General features: G+C 40.3%; 1 protein-coding gene across 1 annotated transcript; it reads right to left on the bottom strand.

Annotated features, from left to right (window-relative positions):
- Positions 1-828: 828 nt before the first annotated feature.
- Positions 829-22,376, bottom strand: bicdl1 (BICD family like cargo adaptor 1). The gene is made up of 10 exons (XM_042421043.1): positions 21,559-22,376; positions 20,104-20,319; positions 12,370-12,486; positions 10,010-10,156; positions 9,652-9,831; positions 9,251-9,469; positions 8,327-8,470; positions 7,305-7,435; positions 5,994-6,114; positions 829-3,836 (listed from the first exon to the last, which is right to left on the bottom strand). Exons 1-10 carry the CDS (start codon positions 21,949-21,951, stop codon positions 3,660-3,662), a joined length of 1,845 nt encoding a protein of 614 aa, XP_042276977.1. The 5' UTR covers positions 21,952-22,376; the 3' UTR covers positions 829-3,659.
- Positions 22,377-23,039: the final 663 nt, after the last annotated feature.

Genomic DNA, 23,039 nt, shown 5'->3' with positions numbered 1-23,039 from the left:
GCATCGGGATGTTTAACACAGAAACACACAGAAGACAGCGTTTTAAAAATGCTTTCAATCAGAAAATGAATCAGTACAGTCTACAGTGTTGAAGCGACAGTCTTGAACAATACATACAGTCAAACAAGAAACAGAAATAGTAATTAGGACATAATGTGGACAAAACCAAATATTGTTTTTCTAACAAAAAGGTGACATGACGAGAGACAAATTACAGTCTGGTTATGGCAGGAGTGACTGGTGTTTAATCCAAGCTTGCTGCAGGTCTTTTCCTCACCTGTCAATCAGACAGTGGGGGAGTCTCAAACTAGCTAACACCCAATCCAGCATTCAGTGTTTTCATTTCACCCACATTCACACTTAACATTTATTTCTGCCCAGGCGAAGAACATGTTCCTGTTTTTCTTTTATTTTTCTCTTTAGTTTTTGATCACGTCCCTTCAGGCAGGAGCAGTAAAAGATCTGGGTACCACCCTTCACAAAGAGTTATAAGGTGGGGTTTTCAGTGGTTTATAAATGCTTCATGGATCAGTTATAAACCACTAATAAGAACATATTTTGGGTTTATCCTCCTTCAGGAGTCCATTAATTTTCTGTTTAGCTCCAGGAAGACTCATTTAATGGATTGTTTGACCTCTGACCTTCTGGGAAGGGGCTGCAGAGAAAAATTCATTGTTAACACTTTACTTTAAGCCCCCCTATGTAACATTTATAAGCCTTATATAAACATTTAATACACTCTTTATAACACACTATAATGTAGTTATAAGCAGACTATTTAAGTTTTTATTAATGTACAGTATTTATCAACAATTATAACTTCTCCCATGAAGACATATTTTATATTATTACAACTGTGTTTTACTATATTGTCATTCAATATAAAATATATTTACATACCACCCTTTATTTATGGGTTCCCACAGGAGGAGTTATACATTAATAAACACTTACATCTGTTTATAACTACATCATAGTATGTTGTAAAGCATTTATTAACTGTTTATATACAGTTTATAAATGGCTTACAATTGATCTATGAAGCATTGGTAAACCCTTTTTTAACCATTAATAAAGCCATTATTCACATCTTATAAACCCTTTATAAAGGCTGACTTATCAGGATATGATGCCAAGAACTGTCTGATCTGAACTTAATGATGAATTTGCAATTTATCGGGCACTCTTGGATTAATAATTGAGATTAATGAAGCTTCTCGTGTCCTTTCAGGTATATTACCCAACACATTGGTGAATAATTTGGTTGCTCATGTAGCTCTTGCCAGCTCTACTGCATGCCACCCCTGAACAGTCAAATAAACATGAATGATAATGTCTGAGTCACCAGAAGAATTCCTGCTCACAGTTAGGACACACATGGAAAAAAAACTACAAATAACAATGTACAGGTATATTTCTTTCTAAAAAAAGGTTTTCATCCAAAAGTTATGCATTTTTTCTTATAAATATATCGATTTCATCCAAACCTATTTCGACTTTTTTTTTTTTAATAAAAAATCATTCTTTGGGTTGATCCTTCCCAACAACCAGCTGAGATGACAAGAAGACATCTGCATAGGTTTGCACAGCTGCATTAGACATGAGTTCAAACACAGACAGACATGAGACATCACTGTGCCACGCTGTAAGTCATTCATGCTCAGAGATTTCAGGTCAGCACATACTGTATTACCAATGGAGTCACAGATATGTCACCTAAACGGAAGCCCGACAGCTAAGAAATCAAAGTGCCTGTGAAGTATTGAAGCAATGAGAATGGAGGTAGACCTTTTTCTATTAGTGTTTAACCAAAGCAACTCAGTTGTTGACCACAGCAGAGGACGTGTGGAGTGTCTTAACACCTACATGTCTTTTGATGATATGAAATTCAACAGGTTATTGTTGAGAAACAGATTGATTAATTTGGAGATCTCATGAGCATTTTACAGCTCTCCCTCCTTCTCACGCTGATGTAAACATTTTTAAATTTTGGTCAACTAGGAAGATGATTGACATCATGTGGACGATGTTGGACAGTTCTTTTTCCTCGGAAAAATGATATGTTTTAAATGTTAAATATAATGTGAATTGTAGAAAAATAATACTGGACAGATGCTATCGCTAACTTCAGCCACCCAAAGATTTATTCACATGTTGGAGATGAACATGAAGGCCTGGTGGATCTCAGGGAGGGTCTAATGAAACTTTATCAGGCATTAGGGGAAATGTAGGATCCAATGTTTTAGGAGCTTGATATTAGGAGCCTAAAATGCATCTGCTGCTTCAATTTTTACATTTTTTTAAGGCTGCATTGATGGTTTTTCTTGTTATGGCAATTGTCTTTTTACACATCAAGCAGACATGAAGCAACATTATCATTAATTCGGACAAACAAATTTTAAGTCCAATATTGTCTCTCCATCTATTTCTGGTTCTTTAGCTGGTAAATGCTGCACCATGCTCACCAGCTAGTCGCTAACTGTCTGTCTGCCATTTTTAACTGAGCAGGTAGTGAACAGTAGGTTTATGAGAGCTTTTTCAATGAAAACAGCTACTGTAAACCAGGTTGTTAAGAATGATGTGAGCCAAAACAGTGAAGTTAAAGTTGTAAAGTTAAAACAATAAGCAAATAAATGCTAAAATGCTGTGTAGAGCTAAGGGGAGCTGTAGAGTTGGGTAACAATTTTCAGTGGGTGTGTTACTACGAGCGACCCCTTTCACACTACATATACTCATTTGATACATTGTTAATATAAAATATTGTGTCAGTGCAGCTTTAATCTTTTGTGAGTCCCTCAACTTTATGTGAGTAAATCACTGGAGAGCCCCTTTAATAGTTTCCTTTTCTCACTTTGACTGGACATTTGGGTGGTAAACTTTGGTAAATCCTCACTGTAAAATGACATACTGCCTAAATGTCAATAAGAAATAAGCATTCTTTTTGTCACTTGTTTTGTCAGATATACAGTACACTGTGTGATAAATCCAGCTGTGGCCTCATGTTGTGAACATCCCCTGAACAAATGAATAAACCTGAGAGATCACATATGGGTTGGTTGCAGCATCACTGCTCCGTACCAAGATGATGCTCATCATTCTGCTATGTCTCATCATATTCTGGTACACAACTCTGTCATGCTATCCTCATCTGTTCCCATGATCCTGCTGTGTCCCATATATCCCCTGTCTTTCCCCAGACTCCTTGGCCTGATAACTGGGATGCATACAGTAAGAGTTAGTACATAGTGTTCCCTCTCTACAGAGTTGGCAGTGGGGTAGTAGAGATGGTTCGTAGGCACTACAAGGAAACCTTCCTCTTTGGAGGTAAACTTTGTGACCCTGTTCTTGATCTGTAAGACCACCTTTCTAAGAGAGGGGCTGAAGCCAAAGCCTCTGGGGAAGTCCTATTCTTATATTTCTATCTCTCATTGTCAGCAGTCACCAATGAACCAGTAAGAAGAAGAGTAATGGGACAGATAAAGTGCAAAAATGACCCCCCCCCCCCAAAAAAAAAACAAAAAAAAAACTTCAGTGTGTGTGCCACTGCCCATCTTTGGCTGTGTTGTTACCCCTGTACTGTGATGTCATTCCCTCCTTCTCCCTCGCCTTGTCTGTCTCTTGTCTGTCTGCTGTGCTGCTCAGGGCTTGTCCAACAGGGCTCAGTTCTTTTTGAAAAAAGAGAAAAGTCTCCTGTCCCGGTCGGAGATGCGGTGAGCTCGTCTGGAGGACTGACCGCTGTGGGCCCTCGATGACCCTGACAGGGAGGATGGGGCGGAGCGCCACTCGTCCTGCTGCTTGTCCATCAGCTGCTGGTCAATCACTCTGTGCATATCATCCTAGAGACAAGAACAAAGAGGCGAATGAAAGAAAGACGAGAGAGGTCAGACAGAGGGGGTGTATGACGGTGTCAAGGGATGTTTTGAGGAGATCAGACTGATTGATTACGTGTTAGGTAGTGATTACAGAGACACCACAATCACCTTTCACCCCTCTCATCATTTGTTTTTGCTCAATATCTCAAAAAATGTAATCAGAAATGATATATCTCCATATCCATTTAGTTAGATCAGTATATACAAAGTTATTTTATTTATTTGTCTCTTTTTTTCCTTTCCACCATGTCTTTTTTTTTGTTTTGTTTTTTTGTAATTCAACTTCAATGACACGCCATTACTGTTATTATTTGTTATTGTTTTTCTGTGCTTGTAAAACCAATTTTAAGAAAGTAAAAAAAAAAAAAGAAACGGTATATGTCCCAATCTGGCATTTGTATATGAGATTGGTCAAATTGTCAAAGGCCAGATAAACATAGTAGGGGGCCCCAGGGCCAAAATTAAAAGCAACTTCCACATTTTTTGCCCTATGGCCTAATACTACCTAGCTTGTGTGGTAATTTGATTAAAACTCATTACTTGGAGGAATATACTAGGAATATACAATATATAAATTCAAAACTGAAATAATGAAGGTGCTGTAACTAGTAACAATTATTTTCAGTTTTAATTAATCTGTCACTTATTTTTAAAATAAATAGATAGTGGACCCTGGTCACAGATCACATATGTGTACGTGTTGTGAAGAGTGTCTCTGATTCATTTATCTGAATAATTTTAGAGGCCTGAAGATGTAAAATTATCCAGTAATTTAAAAGAAGATGCAAACATTAGAGCAAAGTCTGAAAAAAACAACAGAATTTTGAGTTGTAGCAATATGTTTTTTCTGCTTTTCAATCTCGTTAATCATCTTGTGACCCCTGAGATTTACAATTTGACCCCTAGGAGGGAGAGCCTCTGTTCTTAATTGCACCACATACTGTGACTTACCTAATGGATGAAAAGAAAAGTTTCCAGGTTTGTCGTTAGTAGTTATTGAGAGATAAAACCACCAGGGGGCTCTGACAAACTGCTAAATCAACAATTCTGATGAGAGACTGAAAATTAGCACTTGATGAATACATGGTTGCTTCTCTGAAATATTTCTAAAAACAAACACTGAGTAAATCAACTAAATTTTATTAATCATGTTTAACTATCTGAGCACACTTTTTACAACTAAAAGGGTCTTTTTACTGTGGATCTCACCTAATCACAAACAGTAGCATTTTGATCTACTGGAGACACATGGGTGTTTTTGATGTCTGTGTTGTCATCTCGTAAGAGCTAAGTTCACCAGTGAGTAGATCACCTAAAAACATTCCTTGGGGGGGTGCAGGTGTATGGAGAGAAGAGACAAAGGCAGGTGGAGAGAGAGAGTGGTGGGTTGAATGATTCTCAGGGGTGGTTAATGGTTTCAGATAGAAAGGGAGCTGGTATGGGCGTTTCTCCGTGGCATGGAATGGCTCAGCATGGCGTGGTCAGGTTAGTGCAGGGTAGAACGGCGAGATGGCACAGCTTGGCTCACCTCTAAGGCAGGAGGGGGGGTACCACAGGGGAGAAAGGGTGGTACGGAAGCTGAGAAAGGCCACTAGATCAGAAACCACAAGAGCCAAACAGTAAAGAGCCCTGAGGAGGCAAACTGTGGGTAGGGAGAAGAGAGAGGAAAGAGCTGCTAGTTACAGATGAGGGAGGGGAGGGAGGGAACACACACATACGCACACAATGTCCTCAGGCTACATATGTTATATGTTTCCTTACTGACATACACCCTCAGAAGTTAACTGAGTGATTTAATGTATGTGCACTGAAAACTGTTAAAACAGAGAGACACTAGACATGAGTTACAGGGAGGGGAAGGAAAAAACAAACTGATCTTGAAGTTAGTGTCATTTCATTTGTACACAACTTGTAACATCATGAAGTAACACATTTCTTTTATATATATTATATATTAGTCTGCCTATTAATTTAATTTTAAGGTAAATAGACAAAATTCATCCAAAAAGTAATTTAACAGAACAGCTTTATTGATGCAACAACCTTTTATAAAGCTGTTCCAAAATATTTGACAAATGGATTATTAGACTTTTCCTAAAACGCTTGTGACCTTTGACCCACCTGCCAGGCCTCCAGCTGCTGCGACAAGTTGAGCTTTTGCTGGATGGCATCCAGGAGCTGGCCATTCAGAGACATGATGTCTATTTTACACTTGGCCAGCTCCATCTCCACCGCTTTCTTCCTGCAAGACACACATACAGAACAGCTAGTGATGTCATGCTAGCACAACGGCTTTATAGAGATTCTGCTTCAGCTGTTTTACATGCTGATGAATGTAGAGTCTCTTTAAAGGAATAGGAAGAAATATGCATATTTGCCAGCCAGTTAGCCTAGCTTAGCATAAAGGATGGAAGCAGTGGCAAACAGACAGCCCATCTCTGTCCAAAGGTAAAAATAAATCTTTTTAAAGGCCACTAAATAATACGTTATCGTTACTACCTCATGGAGACAACAAGACTTCAGAAAGTCACTGCTCCTGACCAAGAGCTAGTCCAGCACATAACGCCCTGTAACACCACAACATGATGTTTTTACACTCTATTTTTTGAAAGGATTAAATAAACAAGATATAACATTAATAGTGATAATGTGTGAACTTTAGAGGGGCTGGTATGTAGATTTTCTACCTATGAAACAAGCCATGCTAACTGCTTCCCCTGCTTCCAGTCTTTGTGCTAAGGTATGCTAACCATCTCCTGGCTCTGGCTCAATATTAAACGGACACACATGAGAGTGGTATTGAACAAGAAAGCGAATAAGCTGATATTTCCCAAAATGATGATTCATTGAAGCAAAAAGCAAAGAAATCCAGTCTCTACACTCTGCATCTTTTTAATCTCTGTGTTGAAGTGAATTTAAGGATAATTCTGCATCATTACAACTTGGGTCTTATTTTCAGTTTTAGCTATCATTTCTGCCAGTAATCCCTGATGTCTGGGAACATAGCAACGCTACTATAATGGCAATCTTTTTAACAAGCTAACGAGTTTAGCCAAATTATCTAAACCCTTCCTGTCTGTAAACAGTGATGAACGTGTATGGACACTTTGTTTTTTCATCCAAATTTGTTTAAAACCTGTATGATTGTTTCGTGTCCACTTGCAGTTCTTTTTAGGGATCTCACCACATTCCCAAATGTCAGCAGTTAACTTGGTGAGTACAATATTATTATTGTAATAATACAAAATTAGATCTAAATTGTATTAAACTAGAATTATCATTTACACTAGTCATTGTATGAAAAGCATTAAGTTACTGCTCCATTCTACATATTCTGCATAATTGCAGGTGAAATTGAATTATTATTTGGAGTTATAACAGAATCAATGTAGCACTCATCAATATTCATGCAGTATTGTGTTGTGATCCTACTTGGCTATGGCGTCATCTCGGTCTCTAATTGCACTCTGGAGCTGCTCACTGGGTTCTCGGACTTCAGCCATCACCCTCATGCGCTCATTCTCCTCCTGGAGAGAGCACATCTCTACAGAGAGCAGCGCCATCTGTAGGGTATATGGGAGAATGACACACGTGTGATTGTTCACAGTCTCCAATGTTATATCGAGGGTTGCTTGTGTGTGAGACTGATATTTACTTGAGCCAGTTCAACAGGAGAAGAACTGACCTGAGTATGTGTTTGGAGCTGATTTTGTCTAAATTGTGAAAAACAGACAAGGTTAAAGGACCAGTGTGTAGGATTTAGTGGCATCTAGCGGTGAGGTTTCAGATTGCAACCAACTGAATACTCCTCCCCCTCCCGTTCCAAGCATGAAGGCAAAACTTGCAAAAAATGTGAAAGGACCTCTCTAGAGCCAGTGTTTGGTTTGTCTGTTCTGGGCTACTGTAGAAACATGGCGGTGCAATATGGCAGCCTCCATGGAAGGAGACCCGTTCCCTATTTATATATAAACAACTCATTCTAAGGTAACAAAAACACAACAATCCTTATTTTCAGGTGATTATACACTAATGAAAACATACTTATGAATATTATATTCCATTTCTACCAAGTCCGTTCCGCTAGATGCCACTAAATTCTACACACTGCACCTTTAAAGCGATGTCCTATATTAAAAACATACATGACATTCATATCGACACACAAACTGCTCTGTACTACATCTGTAGCACTGGGTTGTTTAAATGTGTCTCTTAGACATAAGCACTCTTTAACACAATGTTATTCTGCCAAGAGAGATTGGATGTGATCTTAAATTAATGAGGGCTTTCTGACACTTTTCACCTTATTTGCAGCAAAGCCTTGTGAAGATTTTTGCCTTCTGGTCAAGCTTTAACATCTTCATGTAGGCTATCAGCTAATCCCTGATGCCTCACTGTTGTGCACATACATAGCATGTGTATGACTGAACACATGTGCAAGTAGAAGCCAGTACCTGATTGTGCAGCTGTAGCAGCTCCTCTTCATTGCTGCGTGTTTTGTCCTGCTCGGCTTCGTACAGCTCTCTGACTTCTCTCATTTCTTCTCCCAGCTTCCTCACCTGCTCCTCCAGAGCTTCCTCATCGCTGCGCCGCGAGCCCTTTCAACACAAGACACACACCACTTCACAACACAAACTGAAATATGTATCGTTACCACCTGAAGTACATTTTTGTGTGTCTCTAAAATGATCCCACAGAGGCTCCACCCTTTCAAAGTATTATTAAGTTAGCTGTACGTCAATTTTGCAAAATCATCAACTTTTTGAGGAGGTATTTTTCTAGTAGTACTAGTAAATAATAATTTTCTGGACAGAAACTGTATATTCGTAGGCAGGTTGGAAGGGAATATATAATTTGATACTAATCAAATAGGGGAAAAATAATTGCAAATAATGGTTTGTGTAGCTGAATGTGCAAAAAAGTAAAATTAGTCCACAGGTAATCGTACAATTCAGGTACTAGTATGCCAAACCCTCGCTATGCTGTTGCTCCCTTAATTTAGGCTATGTCAGAAAATTATCCCAAATTTTTAAAAGAAGCAGTCTATGTCATGATTTTAAGTCACTCTGCTCTCTAGTTCATGAGGGCTCTTTGAGTTGCGTGAAATAAATAAGATTTTAGCGATTCTTTCACAAAAGTGAAAAAGTGTTCTCTGGTAATTACAAACTGCTTATAAACTCCAACAAGAACTATGTAACTGATATACAATCTCCTTGTTTTCCTAAACATGTCTTGGAGAATTGTTTTTATTTTCTCTGTAATTAGTAACAAATTACATAGTTCTTAAATTATTGGGAATTTACGAGACCTTCACTTTTTTCAAATAGCAGCCATTTAAATATTGCTGACCAACTGCCAGCATTCAGCACATTCAGTACCGTGGACTCGTTGCCGTCCAGCAGATTCTGTGTCAACCTCCGTAGCTCAAGCAGGCTGGTGTGGAGGCTCCCAGTAGGCACATCCTTGGCTGAGGACGTCTCCGAGGACTCGTCCATGGAAGAGTCTGTGGACAAGGCCGAGTCTGTGACGTCGTTTCCCCGGAGATGGGAGCAGAGCGAGCGGACCTCACAGTAGGCCTCCCACAGCTGAAGACGCAGCTACACAGTCAGGGAGAGAGAGAGCGTTTAGAAAAAGCACAACAAAAGTATTTCACAGTGGTTTTGGTGAGCTGTCCCACCTGATATTCACGGTGGGCAAAAAATTAAACAAAACATGCAAACAGTCCCCACAATTAAACACAATCCTACTGCTGTAATAGTAAGTGCAGGTGCTGGTTTACCTGCTCCCTTTCTTGCTCCTGCTCCTCCTGCTCCATGCTCTGCTCTATCTCACAGAGCAGACTGGATGGGTGGGGTGTGAGGCTTTGGAGGCTGTGCTCCTCCGTCAGCTCCTCCAGCCGAGCGGTCAGCTGTCTGTGGGACACCTGAACCTCCTGGAGCTCCAGCTGGCTCTGACGCAACTGGGCACAACAAAGGAGTCAACTTAACAGTGCAAAGTATAGTATATAGAGATTTGGAAGGACTGCTAATTGTAGCAGGTATATACTGTACACAAAAACGACAATCACAATATCTACAGAGGTTGTAGCTACCCTAAAAAACATGACATGTAACAGTCATTCATTCATGTCTCTGTACCTGTAGGTCCTTCTCGTGACACTGCTTCTCAAACACCAGCGTCCTTTCTCTGAGGTCATCCACTGTATTCTGCAGCAGCTCGTTCTCCTCCAGCATTGCATGCACCCGACGCTCCAGCTCCATCTTCCTCTCTGACAGCATCTTAATCTAACATGTCAAACAGTAGCAGTTAGATACTGCGCTGCGGGAAATAGGTATTAAGTGAACAAACTGAGGATTGTCTTGATTTCCTGGTCGATAGTGGTCAGATGGGCAGCTATGGACCTGATTAAAGTCTAAATTTTGTTGTTTCCCTGACTCTGAGGTGCGCTCTCTCTCTCACACACACATACGCTCTTACACAAAATTAAAAAGTACTCCCACTGGCCTAAAGAATGTTTGTTGCCTAGCACAGGCGTAGGCGTTAGTTGCCACCCTTGTCTTTAGGAATGTCTTGGTGATATGTCATGGTCTCCACAGAGCTTGATATCAGCTCACTCCTTCCCATGCCTGTGTAACGGCCTTTGAGTGAAGGCTAGCATTACAGCAACCCAACGTATTCCTCATAGTGAGAGTTGTGTTGTTTTCCTTTGTAGCTGCCTGAGCAGCTTTCCACATTAAACAAACATCAGTTCTTGTTCATTTTTATCCCTCCTGCTTTTGACCTACATCTGGTAACCTACTTCACAGTGCAGGAGCTTATATGTGAATCGGTTGCTTTTACTACCATATGAGCATCTAACATTGCCAGGTTCTGGATATTTTCGGGCTGCTATAGTCTCTGTCTGACACAAATAGGGCAGAAAGCCATTAGTCATCGACACATGTCATATGAAAGGAAAGCGAAAAGTGGGAGCACCCAGACATTGCAGTATCTCAGCTAAATATAGAGTGGCTGTTTCTCCCAATTATAGTGCAGGCTCTGAAGTCTGGGTGTTTTCTGTGTAGCTTTGAAGTGAAGCCACGGGGAAATCTGAACTGCTTACATTGTTATGCTCTAACAGTACCTGTGTTTATGACATACAGTATGTGGCTGCTATCATATATGAGCACATGACTGACATCACAACACATATCATGCTCCAATAACCAAGCATGTTATTCATGCCTGATCTTAGGAAACAGGGATTGCCATAAGGATGTGGAGATAGAGGATAGAGGAAATAGAGATTTTTCACTTCTATTTAAAATTCCTTTTTAGCTTTTATTCCCTTTAACTTCAGATGACAACATGAGAGCTGAGTTTCTTTAACATTACAAGACATTAAATGTAAAATGCAAATTCATTATGGTCAAAAGTGTCAGTATTTTATTCAGAATGAGATTCAGCAGTCCACCCAATGAAATAATAGTACTGTACCCTATCATCAACCAGTTTAATTGGACAGAGAGGAGAGGCAATTCAAAATTCAAAAAAAGCAAAATCTTGGTGCAATCCTTGTTTCTGTATTTTACAAGACGTAACATGCAGCATGCAGTCTGGCCAACAGACAGCGTTCGGTAACCACTCACTTCTAGCCCTTGCTGCTCCAACCAGGAGGGAAGGAGGAATGGGTGAGGAGACAGATAAAGATTACAGAAAGAGAGGAAAAGATGAAGTGCCCTGACGGATTAAACAGTACCTAGGAATGCTAGTATAGCATGATAGATGATCACCAGCCTCTGAAAAATTGGACATTTGTTGATTTTTTTTCACTTATTATCAACAGAAACGCCAACTTTTAAGTGAGACTATGTGACTTTTGCTGAACAGCAGCTACATGAATTTCCCTTCATTTCCCAGGTTTCCCTTGAGCCAGTTGCATTCAAGACATCATCATTAGGCTATCTGACTAAGAGCAAATGAACAGGGACAAAAGCAGGAAACAATAACATGTCTCATGGCGAGGTATGGTTTGTTTACTTCGTTTTGCTTTTGTGATAAAGCCATTGAAATAAAATGTATCTCTGACATGTTTAAACACAGTGCAACAGTAGCAAAAGTGGTGAAGAGTCATTAAGTCACTGAACTCACTTGGTAATGTCAGTTACACAGCAACATCTATTAAACAGTAGCTAACATCACTAGCTACTGGTCATACTGGACCAAGTGAGACTGTAGTGAACTGGACAAGGTTGCGTTTTACTGCTTATAAATTCAATCTGATTTGTAAGAGGAAGAATGTGTTATTTCTTCTTTCAAATGTTACATAGTCTCACTTTAACTGCTGTAGGGATGTGCTGTCACCTTCTCATCGTGTAGCAATAACTCCAAACAAGTTTTTTACAGAAACAAAACTTGGCTGTACTTTGTTGTGTTAGGATTTTTGTCAAATTTTGGTGGATCAACTGTACTTGTATAAAGTGATCTACAAGGGAAAATGATACTGATAATGGCTCACCTCAGCCTGTAGAGTTTCTAGTCGTGTCATGTGCTGGCTTGTAGACATACTCTTCTCCCTGAAGTCATCCCGTAATGAATGGACCTGAGTGGACAGCTGCCTCTCCACCTCTGCAGCCTGGACAGAAACAGACAGACAGAAAGGTCAGAGAGAAAAATGAAGTTAAATTTGTGTCTAAAAATGTGTCTACCCTGACATTCATTATTGATAAAGATCCCCTGCAGACATGTTATCTGATATGGTTTTTCCACAAACAAGTTCAGTTACCTAGTTAAAAATTCATAAAAAATACACCTACTCAATCTCTCTCATTGAAAAATGCAGAATCTTTGAGTGTGCAAATATCTTTCATTTCAAAAGTTTAACTACTGAACACAAGATGTCTCCTACTTCACCGAAAAGTCTGCTTTCCAAAAAGTCTGTTTTCAGAGTATGTGGATTGAAGGTTTCAAATTTCTACATCACACTTGTGTCAGACACACACTGGACCATGACTGGCCTACATACTAGTTGTGATGTCACAAAATCATGCTCATATGTGCATGAAGATTTAAGGTGAGCACAGAGAATGAGCATTCAAATGTCAAACTCTGCACATATATCATTGTACACAGTGTAGGTCAAACATCCAAGTGAACTAACAATATGAAAACACATTTTTGAGCAGAGGACAACTTTAATGTTGACATTCTTAATGTGTTACATTAACTACTCAGTTAAATTAGAAGCATTACTCAGCAGCTTCTCAGCCTGTCTTGCATTCCCAAGATACTGAGGGAGGTGACTCATTGGAATCTGATAACAAATAGCACACACACATGCGCGCGCGCACACACACACACACACACACACACTTAAACAGACATGTACAAATGCATAAACACATCAAAGTTTACTATGTACTAAGTGTTATTGATGTAGTGTTATTTGTTAATTACCGCTCCCAAGTCTATTGCAGTAAATGGTGAAATAGCTGTTCCCATGAAAGCATAATTTTACCTAAATGTCACAGCTCTTTTCAAAAGCCTTAAATAGTCGAGTGCTCAGTATTTGTGCACTCCAGCTCAGCAGCAGACTGTGGGCATCAGTTGAGCTTATTGGACAGGTGGGATCAGGCCACACAGAGCCTGGCTGAGCATCATTAGCATAGAGCTGCACTCAGGAAGCTTCCGTTTGCATTATCATCACTGCCATGGCAACAGCAAAATCCTAAAAATCACTCACTTTCTACGGCTCACTGAGGATACACAAACTGTAGTAAATGAGTCAAACAGTGTAAGCACGGAAGTGACTGATCTGCGCAGCAGTTACAAGATCAATTTCTATAACCGTGGAGAGTTCTAATTATCAATGTTTTTCTGGTTTGTCTTTTAATCACTGGGTGATGAGTGAAAATAAATCTGACTTCTTAAAACATCAATTTGAAGTACAGCCTCTGGGTGGCACTAAACATTGCTGCGGCCTCTCAAGAAGCTTACAGATTTGCCAGCTGGTCGTGTAGGTACATTAGCTCACTTCAGTTCACTTTTGTCCTCAGGTAACACTGGTTGTATTCTGTAGCTGTGTTCTGCTGAGAGTCTCTGGAAAGGATAAGCTCCCAGGATGGCTCTGCTTCAGCTTCACTGTTCTGGGGCTTGAATCTGGACAGTGCCTAATACTACATCTCTCTGGAAGCACGACTACTCTGTCGAAATTTATATGATTTTTAGGATCCTGATAAAAACTATGGAATATCAATTCAGTTATGCATGCCAAAAGGTCAAAATGTTCTCCTCTAATAGGGAAAAATCTAGGGCAAATTTTGGCAGATATACCTGTCTCCCATTCTGGACACTCAGCAGTGTTATTCCATAAGTACTGAGATCAAAGCATTATGCATTCTTGAGGTATACAGCAAAAAAACTATAATTTGAGCTAATAACTTACTAAAGAAATGGCTAATTTTATAAAATCTGGAATATAAAATATTTTCCTTGTGTACCAGTCAGAACAGAATTAAATAATGGCTGCTAATAATTTTCACTACTTAATATACTCTAAACTCCAGTTGGGTGAAAATCAGAACACTTCATGTTTGAATTAAGTTGTCATTCAAAACACATAATGCTAATTTCTGACACTGAATGGATGGGAATTGATTGATATAGTGTAGGTTTAAGTTAAAGTGTGGCTCAGAACTATTTGCAACTACTTTGTTGCAATAGTCTTAAGTCACATTGACATTAGTATGAGCTAATGTCTCTGAAACCAATGGTAGAAAGTAACTAAGCACACTTCCTCAAGTACTGCACTTGAGTACATTTTTTTGTGCTTATACTTTACTTGAGTATTTCCATTTAATGCTTCTTTTTATATTTCAGCTTCACAACATTAATTTGACAGCTATAGTTACCAGCTACTTTACTGATAAAGAAATTACACACAAAATATACAGTGTAAGATTCTGAAATATGATTTGTTGTAATAGATTAAAGGACCGGTGTGTATGATTTAGTGGCATCTAGTGGTGAGGTTGCAGATTGAAACAAATTGAATAACCCTCCTCTCCCCCTCCCTTTCCAAACATGTAGAAGAACCTACAGTGGCCATGAAACTTGCAAAAAAACATGAAAGACCCTCTCTAGAGCCAGTGTTCTTGGTTTGTCTGTTCTGGGCTACTGTAGAAACATGGCGATGCAACATGGTGGGCTCTGCTCCCTATGTATATATAAAGGGCTCATTCTAAGATCACGAAAACACAACGATTCTCATTTTCAGGTGATTATAAACTAATGAAGACATGGTTATGAATATTATATTCCATTTCTGCCAAGTCCGTCCCGCTAGATGTCACTAAATTCTACACACTGTACCTTTAAATGACCCAGCAAAAGTATTTAAAATGAGCTCCAGCTTGATTAACTGCAACATTAAAATGATATTTATACATAATGAAACATATAATAACACTCACAGGACTAACTTCTCTGCCTTATGAGTAGTTTTACTTTTGATACTTAAAGTACATTTTGCTGCTGGTATAGTTGTTTTCACTTAAGTAAAGAATCTGAATATTTTTTCCACCACTGTCTGAGCCAACAGGCTCAGTTATAATGACTAGATATGGGTTTCTATGTGACAGCTGTATCATCCTGCCTTTTTTGTGTGGGAAACAGATGTGCAGTCAGTGGAGGCCAGTGCAGGTCAAAGTGGTAACGTGACATCTAACCCACTGACCCAACACACTAACAGATTCAGATCATGACAAAAAAAAGCAGAGTTGATCACAGACAGTCTGATTTGCAGATACTAGCTTTATCTGCGCACAAATTCCTCAGATCCCAGATCAAGCATTATAAGCACGGCAGGACAAACAGGGGCAAATCAGACTGTTGCAGCAGAATCCAGGGCAGCGAAGTAGGGCTCAGCAGCAGAGAGACACATTCCTTTTACAGCCTGTTTACTCTGACATTTATCTGAGCAAATACTGTATACTTACTTTCCAGAGCAGAGCTGAACATAACTCTGTCTGTGGCAGTGGAACATGATCTGGCATTTATGACTACAGGTGCATCTCGGGTCTTTGGTCGCGCAACCTCGCATCAAACTATTTGTATCCTTGTGCCATTCTGTAGAGCACATTCCCATGGTAACGACACATAGAGTTTCATTTGCATGTCACTCTGGTTGTCATAGCAACCAAGGAGAAGTGGGATTGGTGGACCTGCGACTTGTGGTCTCAATGCTTCTGGTATTTTCCTTAGTCACTTTCACACAGCGTTGCTTTGTCTAGACTTATGGAGGATGAGCAACCCCACGTTCAAATGGTTGCATAACAAATCCTTAGAGTGACAATACATGCCAATCACAGAGCCGATCTTGAGAGCAACAGCTACCTTGGGCTGATGGGAGGCAGACGTTATGTGCGGCAGTGACTGGATGTGAACGAAACTGATGACTGGACAGATGCCTAGAGACCATGTTCAACACTGGCGGAGGGAATGTAAAAGGAGGGGTGAAACTGAATCACCTGCAGAGTGTGATGTGGAGTCACTGTTCTAATGACGCCACAAACAACATGGGATGCCTAATTTCTGCTTTTGTCATCCAGAAATATTTACATTACACCGTGCTTGTTAAATTGTGGCATATTACAAGTCAAAAAGAATGAAATTACTTCCCTTTCTATAGCCTCAAATAAACAACTTTGATGAGTCACTAGAAGCTTCTGTCTAATGTCTAATTAGGTAAATTTTAGAGGCTGACGCAATTAGAATTAACCATGGCCATAAAGCATGAATCTTATGCTGGAGTCAGTGCATCCCTACCCATTCCTTTTCTGAGCATGTGTGGTAATGTAATTAGAGAAAGGTCCCCTTCCTGCTGGTTCACTCTGATCAGATTAGGTCTGAGAAGTTTGGCTGTCCTCACACTCAAGACCCATAAAGACCAACACACACCTCCATGCCTCTATTGCTGAAGGCTGTTTCTGTATTTCTCTGTGTCTCACATATTCAGTAATGTATAGACTTATCACTCATCACACACACACATACACGTCCACAGAGGAATAACCACCGGGGGTATTTGTGTCAATCCAGCATAAGATTTGACAAAGGGACAAACATTTTAGATTTTCTCTGTCCAAATATCGAAGTTACCTGCTGTTATCAATTAAGTAGAGTATGGAGCCGAGTTGTTTTGGTTCCTGACTGAACGCATATGGCAAGGCTTACCATGGATTATAGCCTAATCCCCTCAGTGCTGCATTTTACCCCTGTGACATCATTTCCTACGGAGTGCCCTGCCTTCTCAAGGTTGTCCCACTGCAGCCAGTTGAGAGCTCTGTAAGGAAATTATTCTTAACAATAATCTCAGGTTATTCTCAATCTTAACTTTGGCTAAAAGGTTGGCTTTACCCTCTGAAGAGCTGGCAATCATATATGGAGGACAAAAAATATGAAATGTATAAATTAATAAAAGCTGAAAAGAATACACAAATAAATAATTAAATGAATTATTAAATTAATAAACAACAAAAATGTTCGTAATTAATCTTAAAATATTCAAAAGATTTGCTTTAGAAATCACCCTCTGACAGTCTTATATGGAGTACAAAAAATGACTTAATTAGTGAATTAATTAATGAATAAATAACTAAATAACTAAAATCGAATAAATATCAGAAAATAAATAAATAAAAGTCTTTAATCTATTTCTACTTCTCTACAAATATACTTTTATTATATATATTATATATATATATATATATATATATATATATTATACACTTAAAATATACATGTAGATGTATAGAAATGTTTTAAGTTTATGAAATGTCTTACTCATGTACTGTCTTTATTTGATTATTTAATTATGGCTTTAGTTATTTATGACTGTATTTATTTCAGCACATATTTATATATTATTGTGTTATTCTAATTAATCAAAATACATACTTATCTATTGATTAATAAGTCATTTTTCCCCTCCACAGTTAAACTTAAGCCAATGCGATTCTTTCTGTGGTATAGCCATGGCAGCCGCAAACTGGTTAAACTTTTTATCTACTTCTTCTGGTTGTGTGTTATTGTAAACTCAGGGGCTGTGGACATGGCTGCTTTCTCAATTAGGAGCCTGGTCCTCAATAGATGTGTCTGTTGTCACCGAAGGCATGTCAAAGGACTACAACAACAAGCTCATAATAATCATCATTGATGGGCTGTGTAGAGGAAGATATGCTATTCCATAGTTTTGGACAGGGTTAACAGGAGGTCACATGCAGACCTATTTAGATTTGATCAGAGTGTTCCAGTTAAAGAGTTAACTATAAGGAGAGATGGGGAGGGCAGATGAAAATAGCAGGCCTACAGCGGCCTCACTACTGCAGAGTTTTCTCAAGGTAATTCTACATTCCCTCCATTCACTCAGAGCTGTAAACAGTTAACATTACTCAGTGACAACCCATTGCTTAGTAATGAGCACAGACAGAGAACGAGAGAAAGAGAAGAAAGAAAAAAAGACGGAGAGAAAAAAGATAAAATGAGAGAGCGAGCTAGCACTGTGGCTGACCTCATTTATTCTATTATCCAGCAGGTCTCCCTCTGCCTGCCGAGCACACTGAATCATGAGATCTGGATCAATGCAGTCAATTAGGTATCGTGAATTTCACTGAGTCACAAAGAACACAAGATATGCTTTCCCCAAAAACGCAAAATGGACTGACAGAAATTAAATGCAGTTTAATTACGCTAAGTGTCTGCTCTTGCTTAGATCTATAGAGACTGACCAGTCCAGCACAGTCCATGATTGCAGTGTGATGATGGTGTTGGGGCAAGATGGGGCAGGAGGCTGACATAATCTGATCAGGGTGAGAAAGGGAGCTGGCCTGCAAAGCAGCTAGCTGGGGGTTAAAATCAAACCATGCGGAGCCTTCTCCTCCCCGAGCAGCGTGTACTCATATCTTCTCCCAGGAGGAGAAGTGTGAGTGTTGCTATAGACAGCACTGCCAATGTGGTTATCAAAGCACCTGTGCAGGCTTGTCAACCATTGTGTACAAAGCTCTGGGGCATCCTGAAATGTGGCTGTGGTACCCATTGCTAGCCTACCTGGCAGCAGCCAACACTGTGAGGCACTTACTGACCTTTAAGTTGTTGTAATGGTCTTACAGATGTTTATATTGTACATCCCTCTGACAGGCAAGGCAGCATAACGTAGTCCTGCTCTTGGAAAGCAAGCAACCGTTGTTGAATATTATGCTTTTCAGCCACACAATTTGGGATATATGATTATTAAATCAGTCCATATGGTTACACAGACAAGCCATAATATTTTTCCAAGTGTGGCAATGAAACCAACATGAAGATACAGAGCATGGACAAATTAACAGGAACACCTGCTACTTGCTACAAACACAACAATGAGTGGCCACAGGGCTGTTGCACTATGGCGACTCTGTCTGGATAAAGTGTCCTTGTTTTGGTGTAGATTGAGCAGATTGAGGTGTTGTACTGAGCTTCTTAGGAGGATCCGCTGCAGCTACGATGCTGCCATTCTCAGCTCCATCAATCTACATCTACTGCCAATCTCAGTTCGCCCTGATGTGTTTACAGTACATCACATCAAGGGGGATATAGCCTAAATAATCACTCTATCAACCCTGAGCACTGCTGTATGTATATATGTATTTATGTATCTATCTATTTGTCTGTCTATCTCATATGGGACCTTTTCTATTCTGCCCGTCATAATAACTGCATTCAAATTACCTGTCAATATGCAGAGTGGTATTGCGTAAGTCTGCAGTCCAATCACTCTAAATTATTCAGCATAAGACCCTGAAGCTCCCCTTTTATATTGATGAGTTAGCATAATTTACGTGAAGTTAGAGAGAGACAGACTGAAGGATGGTAGATCCCCCCTAAGGGATGATGATTCCTCACTTGGCTGAGCACCTTATGTCATATAAGCCAGACTTGAACTGGACTGAGTGGCCTCGAGGCCACTGACAGGAAGAAATACAAACACACACACACACACACACACACACACACACACACACACACGCATACTTGCACTTTCATATGTTTCTTTGTGGGGTGGAAGGGCATTTAAAGCAGCATTAAGACCATGTGACACAGTGACTCAAAGCCCAGACTAATTGAGTGTTCCATGCAGATTGGCCCAGCTTGCCTGAAGCAGCACATCTGAAGCATACATAAACATACACATACACACACAGACCCTGCTCCTCACCTTACTGAGTTGCTCCAGCAGTCTATGGTTCTGTTCAGAGAGCTCGCTGATGGCCTTGGTCTTGTCCCTGTCAGCCTCTCTCAGCTGGACCTGGTGTCGTTCCAGCTCACCCTGCAGCTGCTGCACGTCTGTCTCCAGCTCAGCCACACGGCCCTCCCACTCCCCCTCTCGACTTTCAAGACGCCGACGCAATTCATGCTTCTCTTGCTCCAAATGCTGCATGTAGACAAAGGGAGAGAGGGGGCATTATGGTTTAACCTCCATTGGATTGGATTTGATGTTAAGTATTGCCTAATTTTAAAAAACAAATGAAATCACTGCAGATGTGACAAAGTCAGACATCACACAGATGCTCACAGGTGCTTCAACAAACTGAGAAAGATGTGCTCAATCCTTGGAAAAATGTTACTTCAGTGAAGGTAAAAATGTTCAAAATTTGGTCCCTTCAGCAAACTTAATTGTACACTATACAGCAGAAACTGAGGGTTTATTACAAAACAAGATTTAAAAAAAATGCAAAATGATGATAACTGCAACTATGACACAGGTTGAAAGACCATAATTATAGGAATTGGATTGAACCAATTTCTTGTTTCCCTAGTTCCTGGAGTGACAGTTTAGATAATAGGATGCTTTTTTCTCTTCTCTTGATGGCAGTGAACAGTGGACAGATGCACTGCAGCACCAGTGGCTGCCAGGGTTTGGATGGGGGTTGTTGTTATTGGTTAAGTCCAAGGCTGAAGCATCTGGCATCTGTATGGACACTATTTTCATCTCTGGGTAAATGCCTGAACAAAGGGGGGGGGGGGGGGGGGGGGGGTCAAAAGAGAATCAAAACATGACCATACTAACTACCAGTTAGAATAGGATACCGGGAACTGTAACAACATCAATAAGGAGAGTCTGATATTAGAAGACAGCTTATTTCTTTGAGCTGCAACATGAGGATGAATATGGATCAATGGGCTGAACAGATGTACAGTAGATACAGTAGGCCCTGGACAGGCACAGGATTAGTCTTTGTGGTTTTTCTCAGGCCACGTGTTGGCTTGTGTGAAGGATTTTGAAAACAACAAGAACAAAAGCTCAGCTGTGCAGTTTTCATTATAAACGCATGTGTGATTTAATTAACAGACTGTGCTGCATTTTTAGCTCTGCTGCTGCTCACTGTAAAGAGGGAGGCAGTGTAGTTTACGTCAACTTTAGATCAGAATGACCAGCAAGTTTTATCTCAGGCTATATAATTTCTTCTCAGCTTAAAGCACATTAGGTATTATTATAAGCTACCACTATGAAGGAATCGTGAGATGAAACCCTCGTTCTTTGACAGCTTAAGAGTAGAATCTGTTATGGGTTTGTTTACACTGAGTAGGCCCAAACTTGACTATTACACTTATGGCATTTAGAGGACGGAATTAAAACTTGAGCAAATTATATTTTATTCTGTTAGTTTACCTCTAATTTCTCACTGAGATCTTTGTGCATTTTCTCATATTGCTTGGTCAAGTCTTGGTTTCTCTCCAGCAGCGCTTTGCCGAGTTTAGCGGCTAAAACCAAGTCTTTTTCCTTTTGACGGAAGAGCGACAGTAAGTCTGCGTTATGCCCCACCGCAGGCGCCTCTAGGTCCGACAGCTCCTCCTCGCCATCCCGCTCCCCTGTGAGCATGGCCAGTTCCTCCTCCAAGGCCATGCCGAGGCCTCCGGAGCCGGTGTGCCGCAGCGGGTGACCCTGAAAGCCGCCGGGCTCCTGAGCGGCGGGGCTGGTCCGGGGCTCCATGCAGTCGCTGTCCAGCTCCAGTGGTGCTGAAACCACGGCAGACGTCTGCAGGTCTAGGCAGAAAGCGGACATCGCCGCCCGGCGGAGGAGAAGCCAACAGATAAGAGCCGACTGATTTCACTCCGGAAGAACCCACCCTGCTCTGACTGGGTTGGGCTGACCAGACCGACTTGTAATCGACAGTTCATCCATCGCTCTCGCTATTCCGAGCTGGATCCAGTTAGACTGAAAACTGCTGTCTTTCCAGTTTCCTAACGTCGCCCTCTCCTCGTTTACCGACCAGCCGCGGCTCTGGCTCTGATTGAATCCCCGGCAAACACCGTCTCCTCTGTAGCTCACTGACTGGCTTTTAACTATCAGACACACAAAATGTTTTTATCCTGGTATAAACCGCCTTGATGGGCACTCCGCAGCGGTCGGTCGGTCAGGGTCCCTCCCGTCGCAGGGTCCCGGTTCCTCCATAATGATCGGCCTGTTACACCAGAGGCATCTGCCAGCCAAATAGATGAGCGCGATCCCGATGCCTTCTCAACCTCTTTCCCTTCTTGAATGCGCGGTCCCGCCACGGTAGTGACGCCAGCTGCAACCTGTTACAAACGGTCACCCCATTGGCTTAAAATGATAGCGCCATATTTTGGTGCCTCTCACACATCTGTGGCACCCAGTGAAAGAGCAGTGAAGACATGAGATAACAACAGCTTGTTGCCTACAGTAATGCCCCAGCTATCGTGAGAAAAACCTGTGGTGTATGCGGAACCCATGGACGCATAATAATAATAATAATAATAATAATAATAATAATAATAATAATAATAATAATAATAATAATGATGATGATTAATACATTTAATTTGTACCACACTTTTCATTCATGTGAAACTCAAAGTGCTTGACCTCCTATTCGTTTGGTAAAACGCCATGAATTTACTTTTAATTAATTAATTTAATTTAATTAATTTCATATAGGTTATTAATATGATATTAAATAGTAGCCTGTCCGAAAAAAACTGTCGTCATAAAAAGTTATCGTGATGTTTTAACTATGCGCAATTTTATATAGGCTAACTGTGTGCAAGTAGGCTAAATGATAAACAAACATAGCGCAAATGTAAATATCATGGCCAGTAAGTCGATTAAATCTTCTTTTCAGTAAATGATAC

The sequence above is a fragment of the Thunnus maccoyii genome, chromosome 9, assembly GCF_910596095.1.
Source record: "Thunnus maccoyii chromosome 9, fThuMac1.1, whole genome shotgun sequence".
Classification (NCBI taxonomy): domain Eukaryota; kingdom Metazoa; phylum Chordata; class Actinopteri; order Scombriformes; family Scombridae; genus Thunnus; species Thunnus maccoyii.
This window is presented reverse-complemented; position numbering and strand designations above follow the sequence as displayed.